General features: G+C 34.6%; 1 protein-coding gene across 4 annotated transcripts in view; it reads right to left on the bottom strand.

Moving 5' to 3' along the window:
* The window catches only part of DIAPH3 (diaphanous related formin 3), a 249,115-nt gene that overhangs the window by 168,301 nt on the left and 58,327 nt on the right, over window positions 1-22,487 (bottom strand). For all 4 annotated transcript variants that reach the window (XM_075488665.1, XM_075488675.1, XM_075488656.1 and 1 more), the window contains 8 exons: window positions 21,197-21,307; window positions 20,251-20,369; window positions 19,984-20,100; window positions 18,635-18,753; window positions 18,434-18,498; window positions 17,707-17,811; window positions 15,022-15,357; window positions 13,950-14,064 (listed from right to left, as the gene is read on the bottom strand). In XM_075488665.1, the coding sequence (XP_075344780.1) occupies window positions 13,950-14,064; window positions 15,022-15,357; window positions 17,707-17,811; window positions 18,434-18,498; window positions 18,635-18,753; window positions 19,984-20,100; window positions 20,251-20,369; window positions 21,197-21,307 (1,087 nt within the window). The remainder of the gene's footprint in view (window positions 1-13,949; window positions 14,065-15,021; window positions 15,358-17,706; window positions 17,812-18,433; window positions 18,499-18,634; window positions 18,754-19,983; window positions 20,101-20,250; window positions 20,370-21,196; window positions 21,308-22,487) is intronic.

The following is a 22,487-nucleotide window of genomic DNA, read 5'->3' as shown; positions in this document are numbered from 1 at the left end:
GTTCTCAGTGCTGCTCCTGACAGTAGTGCACCTAACTTTTTGAAAGATGCAAGCAGCTTAGATCTTTTTTCTCTCCAACAAAATCCATGTGAGAAATTGGTTATATACAAAAGTTGCTTAATTACTGCAACTCTGATATACTGTACTACCAGAACTAAGATATTGAAACAAAAAGCATATATTTCATTCTCAAAGGAAGCTTAGCCTAGCATTGCTCTCATACATCCAGAGGCTGATTTTGTGCAAATAGTCCTTGCCTCCTCCTGTCTCTTTCCAGAAATCTACATTAAAATACTTTATAATCTAAATGAAATACTATCTTCATGTGACTTTTCTAACTACTGCTTATCTTCACTTGTTGTATTCAGAAATACAAAAGCACATGGTAAAAAGGTTTCCAAGAAACTTCATTGTTTTCCATGTTTGCATTTGTACTGGACTTTCCCTTTGCACCAGTTGCCCTATATTTTTAGAGCATTTTTCATGATTGCTCATAAAATCACAGGTATGAGCAACAGCTGGAGTCAAGAGCAACTTTCTGGGAAAACTGAAAGTCAATTAAATAACCAATAACACTAAAATGCCTTACATACCTTAATGAAACACTATCTAACTATAGCCTTTCAAAATAACAAATAAATTTACTTCCCTTATTCAAAACAGTTAGAGCACCATAAACCCCACAAAAAAAGGTACATGCTATTTATTTGTACTCAGTGGCATGAGATGTCCAGTAAATTTAAAAGTAATGAGGGCTGTAGTTCCCAACCATGAAATTTTAAATAAATCCTGAAATCCTAATCTGATATAAGATTGTTTGTTTAGTTAATACATAAACATAATTCTTTAAAAAAAAAAAAAAAGACAAGAAAATTCCAACTTCGGTAAGCCAATAAACAGGATGCACACTAAACATGTGTAAATCACCTTAACTTTTTCCTCAGAACTGGAGAGTATAACCGGAGACTATATCGGAATCCGCAGCACAATTTTCCAAGAACACATCGGTGTTCTGATCTTAGAACAGTATTTCACAATTTGCACATTAAAAGCTTTTAATCACTACCATAAAAAAAAAAAAAAAAAAAAAAGAAAAGAGTGAGAGAAATTTAGTAATTTAGGTACATGATTTCTAATCCACAAAAGAACCTTTTCCATTAATTCACAGCCTAAGTACTTAAAAATATTTAAATATACTCAAAGATTTAATATCCTGTGTACTATTCTACATAAATAGCTAATAAAACGCTATGGTTTTCTTTAAATAAAAATATTCTGTTAAAAGGTTTCCCTAATACAAAAGACATATAAAAAACTGACACAAACAGGAATCAACTAGGAAACTAGGTTCCGGGTTACAAGATGCCGCTTGCTAATTTTACTGCAAATACAAACTTGCAGGAAATAACATTGACCTCACTTTTCCAAAAAAAGTGCAAAAAGTCTTCTAGTTGAAAGTATGCCTATGTATCTTCCAATTACAGAACCACATTTCTTCAGCATTATTACAGAAGTACAACAGATGTTACTTTCAAAATTTGTATTTCTTAAGGTTTTCTCTCATCTTTCCCCAAATCTGTAATAGATACTCAGTAATACAGATCATTTACTGTACTATGACACACTCTTGTGGTACGTTAAGGAATGAAGGGATCAGCCAATCGTAAACAGAGAAAGAGATTCAAACTGAGAAAGCATCCATGGCAAGCAAGCTTTAAGATACAGCATTTCAGAATATAATATTAAAAAGCAAGAGGGAGAGAACTGTAGCATTTATTCTCACTAAAACGCTGTTGTTTCTCATGTACTACGGTGACAGACACTAAAGGATGGTGTTGATGGAATTGCAAGTGAATTCTCATCTTCTCATCTTGGCTAGAGAACACATAAATACCACACCATACTATAAAACTGAGTGTAACTTCACTGCAAATTCTAATCTCTTACATTGAAAAAGGATACATATTTCTGCATTAGAAATAGTTAACAGGAAATCTAACGTACCTACCAAAGCTAGCATATCAGACAAATACTGTGAATATAGTTTTAGGCTAAATATTAAAAGACTTTCTAATTAGCATGCATTAAAACCCTGTCCAGAAAACTTCTCATTCCTTCAGCAACTCAGGCAAACAAAATTCGTATCATTAAAGCTTCTTGAATTCCTGCTCTTCAAAGTCTGTGCTATACTTTTGTGAGACTGAAGATGATGTAGATTCTATTATAGAGATTCTGAATAATCAGTCTAGTATGCAAATTCATTTATTGTACACGTCTTTTACAAAGAAAAATACAATTTATCATACAACAACAATAATAGTATTTCTTTATTATCTGGTCACACATCTTTGTATTAGCCTCAAATTTTTAAATGCTGGAGAAAGATAAGAAAGGAAAAATAAGGCTGCTTTGCATCAGTTTTAGTCCTTTCAGTACTGATTACATTAACATCTCTAAATGCTGTAGAATAGGAATTTATCTCTCTCTTCCTGTTAGGTTTACATATGCTCAACAATTGACTACCAAGTTCTAGCAAAATGAATCACAGTATTTTCTTGACAAATCAGAGGCACGATAGCCCCTTGACACAAGAAACCTTTGTCCTTAATTTCTCTTACTCTTTTCATACTGACTTATTTTTGCCACTGCTGTTTCAGGAAGGCTTTTATTTAGTCCCAAATATGCTTCATACTTTGAGTTTTGGTCTACTCCCAGGTTCTCTCAGCAACAGTAATCTGAAGATCAGAACTGTCTGCTTCCAGTGAATACGGGTATTCTGTTCTCAAAAAAACTATTTTTGTTCAAGTGGCTCAGATTCTTTATATTTATTATAAAGCATGCACTGCACAGCATAGCTTAACTCGCCATTTGTCCCCACTTGCTCACTACCTCTTCCATTATTTTGCTGAATAAGGCAGACTCACAGGTGCATTCTGAGAGTCAACTGATAGCAGCGAATGGATTCTATCTTCCCTTTTTTCAAGTCTGAGTCCAATCCTCCACTTACCACTACTGTTTCTCTTCTATAGAGCATTAAAAGAGCAATTTAGTTCATACTGCTAGATTGCTACTGACAATAAACTTTCTCTCTTGGATTTTTGCAGTTAGGATGATCTAACCTGTTTTTTTTTTTTAGCTATATCTATCCAGGTTTGTTTCTTTTCACAACAGCATTATAGATCTGTTGAACTCCACATGCCAAGATTTCTCCTGCAATGTGCAACTAAGCCTTGAATCCCAGTTTCTCTTCACACATTCCAGTTACATCTACCCTGCATTTTGCCAGCTTTGATAGCAGCTTTCATTCAAACAATCTTGCTGAACATTTAGTTGCTTTTTCCTTCTTCCCACTGTTTCGAATAGATGACCCAATACTTTGAGATCTTACACTGAAAACAACATTCTGCTGCATGCATATCAAGTACATTGCAGCCAAATTTTAAGTGCCACAAGGCATTACACCGCACGATCAAGGAACTGCAAAGATAAGCAGTCACCCTAAGTAGTCTCTTTCTAGCTTGTTACCCTTGCCAGCTATACATATGCATTTACAATTTTAGAAACAGGCATTTCTATATCAAAGGACAAGTCAGATTGCACAGCAGGAAACATTTAGTCTTTACAACTGTTAAGCTGAATAATAGAGCAGATAAGGTTTCTAAGTTTCATTATTCAGGTGCTGTTAGAGGTGAATAAGGTTGTAGAATAACTATCTTGCGAGTTAAAAAGAAAAGTAGAGCCCCACTAACTTGTAAAAATAGGAAGAGTGGGGAAGCAAAGCCATAAAACAGAAATACAAGGTTGTTAAAAGCTACAGAATATGTTGTCCATTGTCTTCATTCTCTTAATTTAAATGAAAGTGAAATGAACCAACTGATCCAGAAGAAGAATGTATCTGAAAACACAACTACTGTTTCCCTGTAAATATTTAACTATTGTGCCAGACAATAATAATAATAATAATAATAATAATAATAATAATAATAATAATAAATAATCATGCATACATGTCCTGTCCTATTAGGAAAGTTTTCAGAATGCTGAACTAGATTGTATCCTATGTAAAAGAATACCTCCCAAACAAAATCCTCCCATTTCAGATCAATTAAATTCTCTCCATTCTTACATAACCTGCAGAACTTGATGGCTACTAATGGGGGGGGAACCCCATCTACAGGACATTTACAAAATACACATCCTTTATGGTGATATTTGTTTCATAAAATATATTGAAAGAGCCCCGTTAAAAAGCCTGTTAGGAAACTATCAAGGCAAGGTATTTACAGACTAGAAGAATCTATTTAGAATGAAGAAACTGTATGAGAAATTTATCACGTAGAGATCACATAGAGGAGAACAGCAGCCTACAATATAAGTCTGTTTCTCAAATGTTCACATGAGGTAATCAACTTACTGTTTTTTATCTAAGACCGCACTTGAATTAATAAAAGAAGTAATGTATTAGATAAAGTCAGATCATATTTACACGGAGATAGTAGGTAAAAAACAATATGTAATCTTGGTGGGTAAGGAAAGAAGACATCTATAACCACTTTTTGCATATGAATAAATTAAAATATTGTTCCAGCAGAACCAGATCAAATGCAAACAGAACCAAATGCTCTGCCAAATATACTGCTATATTCTGCATGGCGTACCAGTGTCTACACAAGTACTGTCTAACAGCTGCCTAATTGGAAGTCACTGTTCCATTAACACATAATCTCCTTGTTTAATTTTTTTGTTTTTTTAAAAATGAATTGTCCTTGAAATGAATTTTCTCTGAATCAAGCCGTTCACTGAGAAACTAAATGGTAGATTTTCTAAAGGACAAAAAGTAGTACTCGTGGAAATGTAAATATTAATAATTTTCATCAACAGTGACTTTGAAGGTTTACCAAATAAGGTTTGCTAAACATTTCTTTTCTTGCATTTAAATTATTTTTCTCAGCTCACAATGAAAAAAGGCTACAATAAAAGCACTTTTGTAATGAAGATTTTATTGCACTCAAATATAGTGTTACCTTTAGTCAGATATAAATGCTTGTAACATTAGGTTAGAAATTCATCAAAATCACTTAGTGCATAACCATGTAACAAAACTAAAAAGGACGTATAACACACTAAAATAGGTTTGTAGTAGGTGTATAGCGTTTTAAACCTCATGTGCAATACAAACACTAGCAAATCAATTCTTGCAAGATCCTTGCTGGTATAGGGACAAACATACAAGTTGTTAAAGTGAGCATTTTCAATCAAAAAAACGAAATTATCAGATTGAGCAGGGGCACTGCGATGACCTCCTTTAACTTGCATTTTAAGTTCCAAACCTGGTTTTCCCTTCCATTGGTATTTATGGTTTAGGACTTATGATACTGAGCAGACTTTTTCCCCTCTCTGGATACATGAAAATAATATCTATCTCCTCTAAGATTTTACTTGTTCACATTGTAAAAACATTCTCTACTAGAAATCAATAAGGAAACACTCTTGTTCCTTCTAAAACATCAAGCCCTCCAAGGCTTTTCCTACCATAGTGTTTGCAAAATGGGAGTGGAGTGCTTTTGTTACCCTGAATAAACACTCATATTTTCAGCAAACATGAGTTGACTGCAGTCTAATACTGCATTTTGGGTAGAAATCAGCTATGAAAAAAAAGAATCGCTTGTTTGAAAGAAAAAGGTAAAGGTGAACTACAGGAACTACTCCTTCAAGGCACTTAACTGAGGAGAAAGGAAAGCACTCACTCTGTTTTGAAGCTGACAGGGAATAATAAATAGACTGTGTGTAGAAGGTAAGAACCAATCACCAAACACATACTGTAACTCTGCCATAAAGCTAAAAAATTAAGCTAAAGTAAGTTAAAAGAAATTAAAATTAAGGTAAAATTTATACTTTGCTTAAGTGGTTACTTACAAGTGCTGTAACAAACTCTTCAACAATACCCTTTCACTACCTGATTTACTGATGATTCTGATGTACTCAGATTAGGGTACTAAGGAGGGGAGAATTCATCCTAAGAAACTGCCATAGAAAGAGATTAAAGGGAAAAAGGTGCCACAATTTATAGCTCAAAAAAGAAACAAGCTACAAAATAAATGCTATTGTCAGATTATTCCAACCATTAGTATGTTAATGTCCTCTACAGGTTTTCCATTTTTTGTTTGCCACATATTTGTGGGGTTATCTCAATATGAAAGTCACATTTTAGGATTTATTCACATCCCACTTCCTTAAGTACATTTAACAGTCTGAACAACTGAAGGTTTCTCCTACCTGTGGTAGGACATTAAAAAACAAAACAAAAAAAACCAAATAAATTAAATTAAATTAATTTTCCCAATTCAGTCTGCTTTGCCTGTGTCGGTAATTGGTAAGAGATCTCCCCGTCTTTAACTCGATGCACAAGCTTTTCCATTTTATGAGAGAGTGGCTGGGTGGGCATCCGGCTGCCAGCCAATGTCAACCCACCACAAGAATATATTCATTCATGGATTCTCAAATATCAATCTCTACGTAACAAATATATTTGATACAGATACCTAACTAAGATAAGAGCAGAGATAATTTTATCTGTTAAGAATAGAAACAACTAATAAATTTACCACTGATGCAATAGTAAATATACCATCTCTTCCCTTGATGGAAAGATGACATATTAAAATTGCAAGATACCATTGACATTTCAGTGCTTTATAAAAGTGATTGGTTGCTGTCCCCCATAAATGCCTATAACTTACTCCCACGTTCTTCAGAAAGCAACTTTTTTTCCTTTTTCATTTTATATGCAAAAATCTTTTAGAATAATTTTGGTTTAAAGGGTAGTTAGAGTGATACTGCAAGGCAGCCAAACTTAAACACATAGCAGGCTTTACTTCTACTTGTACACAGTTCGTAATGATAACATTAAAAGGTAACTCAAGTTACTCAGTGCTATATTATTAGCAGAAGTTACGAGACTATATTCTTGGCAGTCTTACAGGTTTATAATAATAAGATTCTGTAAGAAGCACAGTTTGAAGCAACTTCTGTGTAAATCCTCCTTCAACTTCTGTGTAAATCCTCCTCTAGAGGAGGAAAGTATGAGGACACTGGGCTCCACCTAATCCTTCAGGTGGCTGACCACGAGTTCTATTGCTTATGCTGGGTAGGCTGTGGCATGTCAAATACAGGACTAAACTAATTCCTATTGCTGATGTGACCTTCTTGCTACCATTTACTCTCTTTTCTGGTTTAAAATGTTTGAGATTTGGTTGGCACCATAGCAGTTTAGGCCTTGATGGTTTTTCTTACAGAGTATACAGGAGAGAAAAAAAAAGTAAAAGAAAAAAAATTAGAGAGAACTATATTGACCTTTTCAAGACAAGTGCCAACAGAGATAGCACTCCCACATAAGTGCTTTATTTCTAAATAATCAAGTATGGCAGGAGCTCTGGTGTGATGGGATCAGACACTGCCATCTCCAATAAGATTAGGAAGAAAATCTGTCCCAGTTGATTTAAAAAAAAGAGAGACAGAGAGACAGAGAGGGAGAGAGAGAGACAGAGAGAGAGAGATCATGCAATCTTTCTTTCTTGAGTTTACAGGTCAGTTCCCTTTAGTATCTAGAAAAGAAAGAAGAGTCAATTTCTAATTTTCCATGCCATCTCACTTTAACTGCAGTTATCTGCATATCGTTAAAAATAATGACGAATGTAGGAGTGGTTTCTTGTATGTTTGATCTGCAATTTCTGATCCTCATTTGGACTTTAACACTTTAAACATAACAGTTATGTAAAAAAAAATTCATTGGATCAAGTCAAATCAACTTATTAATAGGATATTTATAAACCCAGCACACTAATTATAAAGCATGTATTTCAGAAAACTACTACCTTTCTTATATTTTGCATACATGAAACAAACTGTCATTTTGTATTTAAATGCTTCCAAAGATTTCTTTTTGGTTAGAGGTTGCTTTCTTGTACACTCTATACAACCTCCTAAGTCTTGGAATCACCTTTGGCAAACCACTTCAAGCACCCAAAGGATGACTTCAAGCAACGTGTAGCTGGTTCTCTCTTGAGTTATCCTGATCACATATCCCACTTTAAGCCTAACTACTATAGTCTCACTACATTAATTACACTTATTCACAGACTTCCACCAACTTATTGCTGTATCTTTTTCACAACAGTACTACTCTTCAAAGTATCCCCACAAACGAAGTACATTTCTTATTGGTGTTTCCTTACTTTTCTCCTTTCTATAAGTGACAAGGCCAAGCATTTGCATATAGAAACTTACCTCATTTCAGCATTGTAAGTCTTGAATATAGTAGCTTGAAGCTACTTCAAGCAAACAGGCACTCTTATATCCATGACTAAGAACCTAATAAATGCTCTACTAAGTCTGACCAGTGATCCCCCTAGCCCAGCACTCTCTCTCCAAGAGCTGCAGTAAGAGGTGTTACTTAAAGACACTACACCAGCCTTATCACTACTTATAATCCATTCTCCTCAATTCCCAGAAGAGGAAGCTCTTCTTCCTACAAACACTAGACTAGGAACGTTACATCCTTTCCTATTCCTTTTGGACCTATTACCCCTGAATTTGTCTAACATTCTTTGAAACTGCTGAACTTTTCAAGTTGTCACCAAGTGGTCCCACCAATTCCCTAGCTAACTTCATTTTCAAAAAATTAAATACATTTTTCAATATCAGCTGAAGTATCCTTTCAGGAAATTCAGAATTCTAAAAGAGTATGTGAAGAATGTCCTGTTTACATTTATCTAGCTACATTTAATGAGTTTTCCTGTTATCTTCATTTGGGCAGGCCTTCCACATTTTTAATGCTATCCTTTTCCCTGAGATACTGTCTTTAACTTTCCTATCGAGTCACATGCATTTTTTACCCCATAGCTTTAATTGGGCTTTTTCTCAATCACAACTACTCAAATCTTTAAGATGGCATTTTCAGAATAGCCTCTGGGTTGCTAGTAGGTGTGGGTATCTTATTTGCTTGACCATCTGCCTCTTTCATTCAGTTCCTTGTTCTGAAGTTGAATACCTGTATAATACATTTATTTGGATAGTTCTCTCCTGGTACAACATTAAGATAGTGATCATTCCCTCCTCCTCTGACCTCCTAGGTCCTGTGTGTGACTCCAGCCCATTCCCAGAACAGCTCCCTTTCGCATTGGTTACAGGAATATTGGAAACAGTAATTTGTTGCATCCAAAGCTTTTATCTTCTTGTAACATCCTGATGACGAATCGATTCAACCCATATGCAGGTAGTTAAATCTCCCACTTCATTGCCACAAAATTTGCAGCTTCTCTAATCTCACTTAACATTTTCTCATCACAAACATCATCTGATCTGAGAGTTATTACTACAGTATAATATTATATTATTAGAAGGAATTTCCATTCACAAGGTTTTGCACAGTAGGCTTCCTCCCCCCACCCCCACCCCCAAGATTTTCATGCTGCTACACTTCATGCTACCTTTTATGCAAACTGCCACTCCCCTGTATGTCTGATCATTCCAGCAAAGTTGGCAGCATATTAACATCGTATACCAGTGATTGTTCTCCTTCCATCAGCCTTCCAACACATCTACTATAAAGCCGTTGTCATTTGATAATGAGCATTTTTGTTTGTTCATCTTATCTTTTAGGCTTAAGATAATATAAAAGCACATATAAGATTTGCTCCAGCTCTGCTGCTCAGTATTTCACATACAAGTTAATTTTAGGTCATATATTCAATTTAATGTTTTCGAAGAATTATAGTAAGAGATTCCTTTGATACCATTGTTGCCAAAAAGGCTTTTCACAGATTTTCTTCACTGATCTGCAACCATGAGTATAATCCTGATAAATCTTATAACACTTGATATTTCTTATTATTTCTTTCTCTTTCAAGTCTCTAACTACCCTTCATACCAATCCTTCTTTTTGCCTTTAAAAAGAAAAGTTATCAGAAAACCAAAGATCATTCATGCACACCATTCACATTCATCATGTTATTTTCAGAACTCCTCAAAAATTTTTCTCCCCACCCCCACCCCCGCCAGGGAGAGAGACATGAACCATACCGTACTTCCACACTGAAGTCTTTAAGGCTGTGATTTCCCTCCTTACTGTTATTCTTTTAGAAGCTGACACAATGCTAATGATTTGAGGGTTCCAGAAAGTTTTGTTTGTTTGTTTCTTGGGGCATCTCACAATAAACTGTCATGTTTTCTTGCAAATACTTAAATGTATGTACACTTTTCTGTCACAATCAAATCTTTTCTCAAGTATTCACACTGAAAATATTCCAACCACACACTGACCTGTATTTCCAGATTCTGAACTAATATTCTCCTCCCACATTCCCTGTGTAGTAAATCTATATGGTTTTATGACAAAGAAGTTGGTTTTCCATTACACCCTTGCCTACTTCTTTCATATATATAATCTCACATTTCTTTAAGATTACAAATTTGTTCTGAGACAAGAATAAATTCCGAGTCAATAAATAAATTGCACTTTGTCTTCAGTAAGTTGCTACAAGAATACCATCTGCAACTGGTGCTTTGATACGTCTCAATTGTTCCAGCTCAAAGTTTTAATTTTTATAAAACATGTTGCTTTCACAAAACGGTTCAATTTCTGGAAAGTGACAAAAACAGCTTTATAACAAGTAAAAGAATGAAAAGAAAATACCCTATACCACCCTAGCCCTTTACATGGACTCATCATTATTACCATCACCATCATAATTATTAAACAAGCAGCACAGTGAAAACGTTTCCTCCAGTAAGTTACCAAGACTGTTGTCAGCAGGTCAAAGAAGTGATTATTTCCCTCTACTCCCCTTCTCTCTCAGGGAGAAGTATCTGGAGTACTTTTTCAGTTTGAGGCTCCCCACTTCAAGAAAAATATAGATATAAAGGAACGAGTACAGCAGAAAACCATCAAGATGATTAGAGGGCTGAAACATAAGATGCAGACAGAAAGGCTGAGAGCTGTCAGTCTTGAGAAGGATAAAGGGCAAGGGAACTCTTACTGCTGTCTCCAACTACCTAACAGAAGGCTACAAATAAGAGGGAACCAGATTCTTCTTGGAGGTGCACGATGAGCAAGAGTCAACAGATGCAAGTTGTAACAAGAGATATTCCAAGAAGATGTTACGAAAAAAAATTCACCACAATGGTGACAAACACAGGAGCAGGTTGTCCATCCATACATCTCCATCTTTAGGTGTATCTCAAACTAACTGAACAAAGTCCCAAGCAACTTAAACTAAGCTGACTCACCTTTTATCAAGGTGATTGGACCAGATGACCTCCAGAAGTCCCTTCCAAACTAAATAATTCCATGATTCAAGAACATGTCTCTGACATGTCTCCAGACATCCTCAACAGGAGTGATTTTTTTTTTCTCCATGAATAGTCTTTACTCCATATTACTACTCACTATTTTTCCTACATTCTCAAGCTAGACTCTCTTTTACTTTTTTATTCTTGCAGTAATGTTTCCTTCATACCTCCGTAACATCTTCAGTTATTTCGATTGCTTCAATACCCATTCAGAATCAACATCATTTATAACTTCTATACAAACATCTCCTAAAGCTTCAGATCTATTCTATACTGTCCTGTATTCCTTTTTCTAGTAGAAATTCCTCAGTGGATTATTTACATACACATAAGACTTCCTCTTCTGGATCAACACTGAAATACTTTTGGCACATCAGCTGGCAAAATGTAGCAACTGAACATTTGAGTACTTCAATCTGATTTTACTTAATCAGAATAAAATTCACTTAAAGCATCATTAAACATTCTGGTCCCTGTTTCCACAACTAGATACCTCCTCTTACACAATGACTTCAGTGCAAAGAGTGCATAAGCAGACTCTTCAACACAGTGGAAACCAGCTCATGCTTTGCATGCTGTCATTTGGCTACAGAATCATTTTCAACTTCTCATCTTTCTGGGTTTAGAGACAAAGCTTTAGAAATAGTCAAGGACTATTCCCAGATTGAGCCTAGTGAATAGCTTCCTGATTCTACTTTAGAAAGCACAGTGTTAAATCTCTTCAAGACTGAAAAGTGAAGAAAACTGGATGTCTCCAATTTCTTCAGCAAGTTTTGTTACAATCAATAAGTTACGTATAAGCTACGAAGAAGCATCCCCTCTCTCCATGGTCTTGAGAACAAAAGCAGTTACTGTCTTTTGTACTAGAATTCATGCTCTTAATAAGAGACATTGCGATGCTGGTGCTGCCTACTTACGTGTTTAAGCATTCATGCAAATTTCTGTAAACTACTCACTTGAACAGAGATGAAATTTAGTTCCATGTTGCCCTTTAGACACCTACTTGCTGCTCTAAATAAAATCTTTAGTGTATCCACTTCCTTTGAAAAATTAAGATGTTGGCACACTTATATCACCCATGTGAGATGAGAGAGATTTCAAAACTTAAAAAAAAAAAAAAGATTAAGCAGTAAACTTCACCTGTAAAAAAAAAAAAAAAATCAAATTTGTCCCTGCAGGCTATAGCCTTTTAATCGCTCCCCCTTCCCGCCCCTTGGTATAAGAGTGTACTTCACTGATTTTTCAACTGTCAATCCAATAATCTCTTCTATTAGGTTTTGTCAAAACAATGTATTCAGGCTATCCAGTTAAACTTTGAAGGGATGTTAATCTTGTTAACTCTAATGTTCTCGCTGTCTGTGGAGATTCACAATCCTCTTCTGAGCCATTAACATGTTTGGCCTGAACATCATCTTGTCTCCCAAATTTTACTGTTTAATTACACATAGGAAACAGTATTTCCTCCAGTGACTTCTAAACTTTCCAACCTATTAATTCAGGGAACATTCTTGGGAATTCTCTTAACATTATAAAGGCACCACAATTATCTTTTAGACTTATTCTAATAGATTCAAGCAAAAATGTCTATGGTCTGTGAGGTTTTCTTGCCTTTTTATCTTTTGTACAACATTCTTAATATTATTAAGTATCAACAGTAATAAACTGTAATAGTCAACTCAGTAGAAATACTGCTAGAACATAAAAAGCCGGCTTTGACAAAAGCAGAATAAAGTTCTTGGTTATGGTAAAAAAAAAAAGAAAAAATGGTAATACACACCAAAGCATACAAAAAAAAAAAAAAGAAACTTGAGAATGCCATGCACTATATTAAATAAAAATATCAAAGTGAAATTTGTAAAACAAACTAAAAATACAATAATGCCTTTTCAATTTGAAAAGGAATTAATCATTGCAACCCTTTGCCCCAAGGTATTAAGTCTCTGCTACCGATCAAGGAGGTGGGACAAGAAAAATGTGTCAAGAAATAACAGTGGAAATATAGACATTTTATATATGGGGCAGAATAACCTAAACTACTAGCGAGACAACTTACTTCCAAGAAAGGGAGAAAAGCCTTAAAGCCAGAAATACTTTCAAATATTTTGCCACAAGGCTTTAAAAGCTGAAGAAGCCAAGCAAAATATCAAAGATGATCAACATTGCTACAGGTTTATCAGAAAGTAAAAAATTTCATTGAAAGACTCTCCTCCTTCATGGAACCAAAACACATCAATTATCATATACATTCTGAGGGTAAACACATCATCTTCTGGACTCTAGATTAGGTCACAGTATATTATTAGGGTATTCTGACAAAATTTTATAAATATTTTTTCAAACATGACTGAATAAAAGTCTGTATTATCCGGAAGCATTTCTTCAGTTTTTTTGGTAAGGTTTTCCTTTTGTCACTCTAAGTAAAATAGTTCAATATTACTGCTTTAAGCAGTCTGGGATTTTCAAAGTTTTTCTTCACACATTCCACATAAAAAACAGAACATTACTGTCGCATTCTAAATTTTTTCATGTAGTATTTAAGCCCCAAGAATTTTGCTGAAAGCTGAAAAAAAAGCTGAAAATTAAAGCAATCAATTACTTACCCCTTTTTTGACAACAAAAGGTATGTTCCAATTTGCAAAGCATGTCAGCATTCTCATACTTCTCCTCTTCCGCCTTAACCCAAAAACAGGATTCTGTCATTTCCTGAGGCCTGATCTACAAGCAAGAGACAAAACAAAATTTTATTAATTAAATTATTTTGATACTATGCAGAGACTGTGCTCTGTAGAGTCTAAAGCAAACTGAATACTTAAGAGCTCTGTAAAAAACATGAACTTTTGGTATATAACTCATCTTTAGATTTGTTAATATATTTCTGATTGAAGATAATAATGTTTACAGTAAATGCTTTTGGACAAACTGATTCTAACAATACAAAGCAATACAGACAACATACTCTGTTATCCAAGGTCTAAATGTAGCAAATTATATTTGCTCTAGATTTAAAACATGGGTAAACTTTAACTAATCTCTGAACACAGCTGGTTTAACTAGATATTAAATACCTTACTTTTTAGATTGTAGCTTTGATTACTTCATAAAACTCTGAAAAACTTTTTACTGGCTTATTTTGGTCTAAATAATTATAGTTTTCAAAACTCAGTAGATTGATAGTCCTGGTATACTTGATCCTGTCACAATGGAGAAGAAAAAAAAAATAAACAGACTCTATATTTTTTCAACCATTAAATTTACATAAGTACATTTACACTAAGGACAAATGGAGAGACCTGCAATGTTTCTTCCCACAGTCCAGGCTAGATAGATGCAAGACACTTGTTTGGAAACTGCATAGCTATCAGTACAGTGCAGTGACTGATCCAGTGCAAACAGTTTGCTAAAAGACAAGGCACGTAGGACCCAGGAAGCATGCCGGTATGAAGGTTGTATTATTCTAGACCAGAAATTACTTTTCCAGTCATCTCAGAAAGTCAACAGATACTTGCCCAGATGATTCATGAGTCAGTGAAACACAGGTTTTGGAAAACAGTGAAAACTAAAGGCAGAAAGTATTCATATCTTACATAATTTTAACTAATGTATCAATTGCTCTATATAGTCTTACTCCTGACAATCTATTCACATCAAGTGTTTGCCTTTAATCAGTACTACCTTGGACCAGTTGAGTCTTTTCATGGTAACCTCAGGTCTGAATTCTTTTTTAGGCTTCATTCCAAATGGCAAAGTACATGACAGTGGAGACCGCTGTGCTCCAGGCAGGCCTGGTAGAGGTGGTGGTGGAGGAGCACCACCGAAAGCCAGAGGAATTCCCAAGCCGTTCAGAAGTGGTGGAGGAGGAGGGGGAGGTGGTGGTGGTGGAATTGCTCCGTTAGAAGGCAGCGGTGGAGGAGGAGGAGGTGGCAGTTGATGTGGTCCTGCAGCTTCCAGTGGAATGACAGATGCATCTCCACGTGTTGATGGTAGAAAACCAGGTGGCAAGGAGCCATACTGATAAGGAAAATAAGAATATTCAATTTCACATTTTTTATCAACAAAATGCCATAACAACCATAGTTTACAGATTAAATCCAGCAAGCCAATTGAAAGTCAGTGCCATTTTTCTTGTATAGGAAAATCAAATATGAATTATGTTTGTTGAGGCCAACGTGCTTTTGATTTCATAATTGGAACTCACAACATTTGAAGCAGACATTCAGACCAAGGGTACATTCCAAAAATGACAAACTGAAATGCTGTATCCCACTTCTCATATTTCATTGATCATCATCTAAGAAGGGTCTGATAGGTATCTTGACAAAAATTTATCTAGACTACCACGGTTTAGCTCAAATTAAAAAAATAACATGCTATTCTCTAGTGTTCTTACTAATCCTACAGATTACAGAGAAACATTCCAAGGACATAATAGCAAAATCTGAAGAGATCGGTAATTCAGTTGAAAAACAGATATTTTCTAATATAGGAGCATTCTCATTCTACAGAATTGAAAGCACAAAGTAATGATGAAAAAAAATCTTTCAAAATAATACAGCTGCCTTACACACTGACTTCTTATTCTATAGTAAGGACATCTATACTGTATCAAGATAGGCTTATTAGCACTTCAGTAAGTCTAAAAAAAAATATTTATTTCTACTATTTGAAGAACTTCTATCATAGGCCTTCAAACATTAATAAATACATACCTGACAAAAACAACAAAAGAATAAATAAGAAACATTTATCTACTTGTGATAGTATTAATCAATTTTTCAACTGATAATTATAAGCTGAAACAGTTCATTTTCTTTTTTAAAAAATGGAGGGAAATACAATACGCAAAGGATTTAATATTTTTAAAATTAAATAGCTGAATATCAATAAATACAAATAAATGCACGCACAACAGTATTGTTTTGAATTTCTGAGCGTACACATTGTTTACACTGACAAGTAGACACTGAACGGTTAGGCTCTAATAAGGAAAGAAATACACAAACAAATACCAAATACAACAAAAGAGTAAAGAAATGAGACCAGGAGAAAAATAGTCATAAGAGGTGGAAGTAGCCATGCTAAGTAGCAGCTGATGCCATATGGAAACCAAAGATTCATCCTCTTAACACAGATTTAAGAGTACTAAGTTGCAGTAACCAATTACTTAATATTTACAAAACATTCCAAGTATCCCATTAACAGTGGGATAACTCATGGTATGATAATTAGTGAGCATAAGCATATGTTATGCTCACTGTCTGCACATTAAAAAAAAGTTATATTTAATACTGTGAAGAAGAGAAAAAGATTCCTACTTTAAGGAGAGAAAACCTATTTCACTCACAAAAAGTATTTTAAGTAAGGAGAGAAAACCTATTTCACTCACAAAAAGTATTTTAAGTATGTTTTCAACATACACACAAAAAAATACTTTCTTAATGAATGATATAGAGCTCTCACTAGAATTATTTTTCTAGAATGCAACAATTTTTTTAATTCCTTCTTTTAAAGCCTGTTTGACTTTGACATTAACAGTTAATTCTGACCAGAAACCTGAATTAGAATGACATTTTTAAACAAACCAAAACAGAGCTTAACTAATTTTCCTAAGAAAATTAAACAAGCTCAAAAGTATAAAAAAAACTCTATAATCAAAACAAATATTTTATCACCTTCCTATATGCATGTCTTCCCAATCTTGCCTTTCTTAAGCCGTTTTTAGACTGTGCTTCTTATTCCAGGAAATAAGACACAGGAAAAATCACTTGGTCACACAATATCCTTACACAGATTTTAGAGCTGAAGCAGTTACAAGTTAACTCAAGTATTACTCTCAAAAATCTGCACTATTCCTCTCCATCACATTTTCAAATATCTATTTATGCTTCAAAATTAAAAAATTATCAGGAAGTGTTCTTATCCAGCCACAGGTTCTTTCTTTCACTGCTGGATATCCATGGTAAGGCTTCAGCAAAGCAAACTGCATAATGAATAATTTCCTGTGGAAGGATAAAGATCACAGTGATGAATGCTAATCTAAAAGCATAAGACTTATTACCCTATGTGGTTAATTACTTTGGAAATATATGACACTGAAAGCAAAACCCAAATGAAACATAAGAAACTAGTTTAATTAACAGAGCTCAGGCACAAAAAAGATCATCTGGGAACACAAACAGCTAACTAATGTCACGCTACAATTCTTTGTATAAAACAGAAATAAAGGAAACTAACAGTCAATAATAATCGATAACAAGGATTCTTTGAAAAAACCTTCAACTGTACTAACAGAATCTGCAAAAGATGCAAAATGAAGTCCCTTTCAAAAACAATACTTCATACATTCAAACTGTCATATACCTGTGATTTAAAAGCTTGTAATTCTGCTTCAAGTTCATTGATTCTTTCTTCTTTTTTTTGCAGTAGGGCCTGGGTCTCCTGATGAGCTACAAAATCTTTTTCAAACTAAGAAAAAATAAAAATTAAAAAAAAAAAAGTTGATACTAATCAGTTCTGCATAGTTTCTTTAGATTCCAACTTGTCCTTTTGTGTTTGTTAAAACTCATGTGTTAACAATACTAAGGACACATACAATGTATGTGCTGTTCTAACTTCTTATATCCACTAAGTTGAAGTACCATCTCTATTACCATTACAAGTCTTTACTATATGAAATGGCATAAAGTATTTAATGTATTTTAGGTTGGAATTAGACAGAGTGGCTTAAAAAACTGATGTACAGTAACACAGAGTCTGTAGATACAAATGAGTCAATTCTTATTCTCCCACTGTTTATCTTGTTGAAGAAACTGATAATTGTTCAAATAAAGTATTCAGTTGATTTTTGGGAGATTTGTACCTGAAACCTTAAAATAAATAGTAGAAATACTCTCAGTTAAGGTTAACTACTTTACACCACTTTTCTCTGCTTCCTAGTCCACCAGAAACATCCAAATTCCCAGTTAAATATAGATCTAAATAGTAATTTGAAGTTAAAAACTATGCCACATTCAGTTACACCATTCATAAAGCTATTAAGTAATCCCCTGTGTCCATCTTATGATCACATAACTTAAAAATTACTTACTTTTCTGGAAAGTTCAGAAGCCCTCTCTTCACATTCTTCTAATCTTGCTTTATCTACACAAATATCTTGAAAAAATAAACAAACACACTTGCACATATACAGGGAACACAAGATTATTAATCACATGTACAACTTCAACTTGTTTTTTTGGAACATATAAAGAAGTATGATACTGTAATCATTTCCAAACATAGTACTTACCTACTAAGTGGCTGAAATTTATATCTAATCTTTTACGATACGTGAAATCTGGGTCCGTTCCACTTCGATGTAACACTATCTGGGACACACATTCTTCAATTAATTTGAAATACTGTGGACTAAAGACAGAGATGAGTTCTTTTACAGCATATTTATTTATTAACATATGCTTAAAATCTTGTCTATGAGCACAGTAAGGTCCAAAGATTTGGGCTGATTTATTTCCATGGAAAGGTAGGTGCAAACCCCAAAAGTCTTAAAGGACAAATACATCCGGCAGTTTATTACACAAGAACAGTTTACACAAAGCCTGAGAAAACAGTGGACCTAAAGATAAACTATTCTTATATTATAAACTCCACATCTCTCCCCCTATGGAAATACAGGAAGGAAGGACTCCCTCCTGCTTCCTCCCAGTAAAGAGAATGCTCTTCCTTCAGCTTGATCTCTTCTGGTTTTGTGACTTTTGTAACTATGGATGCATTGCAGTCCTGCTTCAGTAAGAGGAATTAAAAGCACCTTGTTCTAAAACACCAGGGGGTATGACAGCTGCCTCACTTGCCCAGAACATGCAAGCTGTGAATTCAAACCCTTTCAGGTGGAAGAGGTGTACCCATGTTAGGCAAGCACTCTTAACCTTTAAGGGTACATTTGTGCTAGACCTTGCCTGAAATGCAAGGTTATGCAGAACACTGCAGAAAATAGGCAGCTTTCCTTCCCTGTTCAGTTCATATCTGGTTCCTCCGGAGTTTCCTCAAAAACAACACAAGCAGATTTTAGAAAGTAAAGTATTTGGCAGCTTCAAACATCTAAGATTTTATTAACTATGTCCCTGTAATTTATCTGACTAATTTTCCAACAGACACTAACATGTTCACACTGATCTATAGTGTATATTGAAAATACTCAATTCCCAACCAAAAGTTACTCTAAATTAAGCATATGTTCAGGTTTCTGTATAAAGTGGACTTCTGTGCATACTTGGTTTTGTCCTTTGACTCAAATATGCCACAAAATTACAATGCTACTACCATGATTTATGACCATTAAGAGACCTGTCCTGATCACTTATACTTGCAGTCAATAAGGTTCTCATCTCAACAAAAGTAGTTTTCTATATTTATATGTAAAATTGTATCCTAAGCAGAAAAGACAACAACATATAGGTGGCATTCTTATTCAAAGCTGATACTTTTGAACACGAGTTCACAAAGGAATACTTACGAATTGCAATCTTTACAGAAAAAGACTAAACTGTATTTATCATTAAATTTATGGAAGAAATATTCTATTAATAACTAAATTACAACAAAATCCATAATTAACATTTAATATAGCATTAAACATACCGTATAAAATAGTCATTTCTTATCAGCAAAAGATGTTGGAGAATAGAAAGAAAATATCCTTCAGCGCTAGTGTCCTTAACTGTATTCCACACCATGTTGTAAACATCATTTACTTCAGTAAAAGAGTTAAGGAGAGTAATAGCAAAGAAAAAAAATATTTCAGTCAAATGTTGACTGATAACTTTTTTAAACAGAAATTATACAAGAAAAATGTCAATTATACACTTTTTTTTGTTCATGTTTCTCTTGCTGATATCAAAAGGATATTCTAGTTCAGATCTAATATCTTCTAAACGATGAGAGAATTCAATCATGTCTTCTTCCTTATGCTCATTGAACACTTTCAGCTGAATATCTAGTGCTTCATTCTTTATACATTTCAATTGCTGCAAAGAAGAAACAGTAGAAAGGCTTGCAAAATTAGCATTTCCATATGTAAACAAATCTTATCTTTTTAATAACTTCCATAAGTCTATATTATGTTAAAGTTTAAAATTACAAGAACACATGAGTTAAGTTACATGTTCAAAAGGTAAATATGGCTTCAGCCGGCTTAACAAGTGTCTGCACAACAGTCTGTCACGTGTTCTAAATCAAAGTCCTAAAAAGCTGAGGAACCAGCATAAAGTTCAGGAGCACACTTCACCTTTTCATTCTTATTTTAAGACTGATTCTCATATCTAACTGCTCATGCCCAGGCTTAATGGGAGCTGGGACTGTTTAGCCTGGAGAAAAGGAGGCTGAGGGGAGACCTCATCGCTCTCTACAACTACCTGAAAGGAGGTTGTAGAGAGGTGGGGGTCGGTCTCTTCTCCCAGGTAACAAGTGATAGGACAAGAGGAAATGGCCTCAAGTTGCGCCAGGGGAGGTTTAGACTGGATATTAGGAAATTTTTCTTCACCGAGAGGGTTATCAAGCATTGGAACAGACTGCCCAGGGAAGTGGTTGAGTCGCCATCCGTGGAGGTATTTAAAGGACGTTTGGATGAGGTACTTAGAGACATGGTGTAGTGGTGGTTTTTGGCAGTGTTAGGTTTATGGTTGGACTCGATGATCTTAAAGGTCTTTTCCAACCTATATGATTCTGTGATTCTGTGATTAATAAAATGCCTTTGAGAATAACCTATTAGAACTTGTTCTCCCATTCCCCCTCTCAAGCTCAAATAGTCCAATAATTTAAATAGTAATGCAAAGAGAGACTACAAGACTCTTACTGGCAGTATCTCTTTCAATCCACTGCGCATAAATTCATTTCTGATGTGAAGCCTAAAATCCAAGTCATCAGGAGATGTAACGAGAGCATTGATGAGCTGCATGCAAGCTACCTATAACAGAGGAAATATTAAACTGCTTTATTTCTTAGATTTCAATATGCATCACAGTCAAAAAGACATAATGAACTACTAATCAGACATTACATCATGTCTAACTATCAATCTACTGTAATCCTATAATTAAGATACTTAAATTTCTTATCAGTCACATGAGCTATAAATACCAAACACTAGTTCACAAATTTCCATAAAAATGAAATATCTTCTCACTCCATTGAATTTTGTCTTTTTATACAAATAGCAAGTTCCTTTAGTAAATGAACTTTAGCAGATAGTAAATACCTTAATAAGCATAATTCTCAACATATAAAGATCAATGTAAATATACATTTATCTACACATATATATAAAAAGTTAGTGACGTAATAGAAATTGTAAAGGCTAAAGTCTGTGTGAACAGAGGAAAACATATTAGAAGACAAAACGCTGATTAAACTAAACTGAGCCTGAAGAACAGAATGGGCTTTTTTCCGTTCTTTTTCAAAATCTTCCCTCTTTAAACATACTGACTGTCGAAGAATACTTCATGGGAACCAGTACTTCAGCTCAAAAGCAAGCATCAGGTCAACTATGATGCCTATATCAGCCTGTGGTTAACTAGTGAGGACTCTCTCTTCTGAAGAATCAAGAGATTCATATTGAAAACCCATAGCCAGGAGCAGCAGGAATTCACTGTCCAGATTCACAAGCCTTTAGAACAATGGCAACTTATTAAACATAAATAAGGATGACAACAGTCATTATTTCCTTTTTTACCCTCTTTATTGTTTGCACATCTTGCTTCAATGCACAGGAAATACACTATTCCTGTATTTCCAGCATTTTAAGGGGTTTTTAAAAACACAAGTCAATTAGAATATGTCTTCTGGCCTAATATACTAGGTAAACAAGTAAAGCAATCTGGTTCAAATACTTTCTCTGTTGTAAAGCCTTTTATCGTCTAGAAAATGATGATGTATTATGCTGTGGTCAGGCAAAAGGTGATACGGGGAATATAACTGTATCAGTCATCTTCAAAGTACATATAATTCCTAGTACATTTACATATGGTCACCAGAAGAACTGGATGGCCAAGCTACTTTGGTATAGACTGTAAGAAACAACAGCACTCACTAGGTCTCCAAGAGGAACATGCTAAGATTAAATGATAACACAGACTACAACCATGATC

This window comes from Mycteria americana, chromosome 1 (genome assembly GCF_035582795.1).
Source record: "Mycteria americana isolate JAX WOST 10 ecotype Jacksonville Zoo and Gardens chromosome 1, USCA_MyAme_1.0, whole genome shotgun sequence".
NCBI classification, from domain to species: Eukaryota; Metazoa; Chordata; class Aves; order Ciconiiformes; family Ciconiidae; genus Mycteria; species Mycteria americana.
The sequence above is the reverse complement of the archived record's forward strand: the minus strand, read 5'-3'. Positions and strand labels throughout refer to the sequence as shown.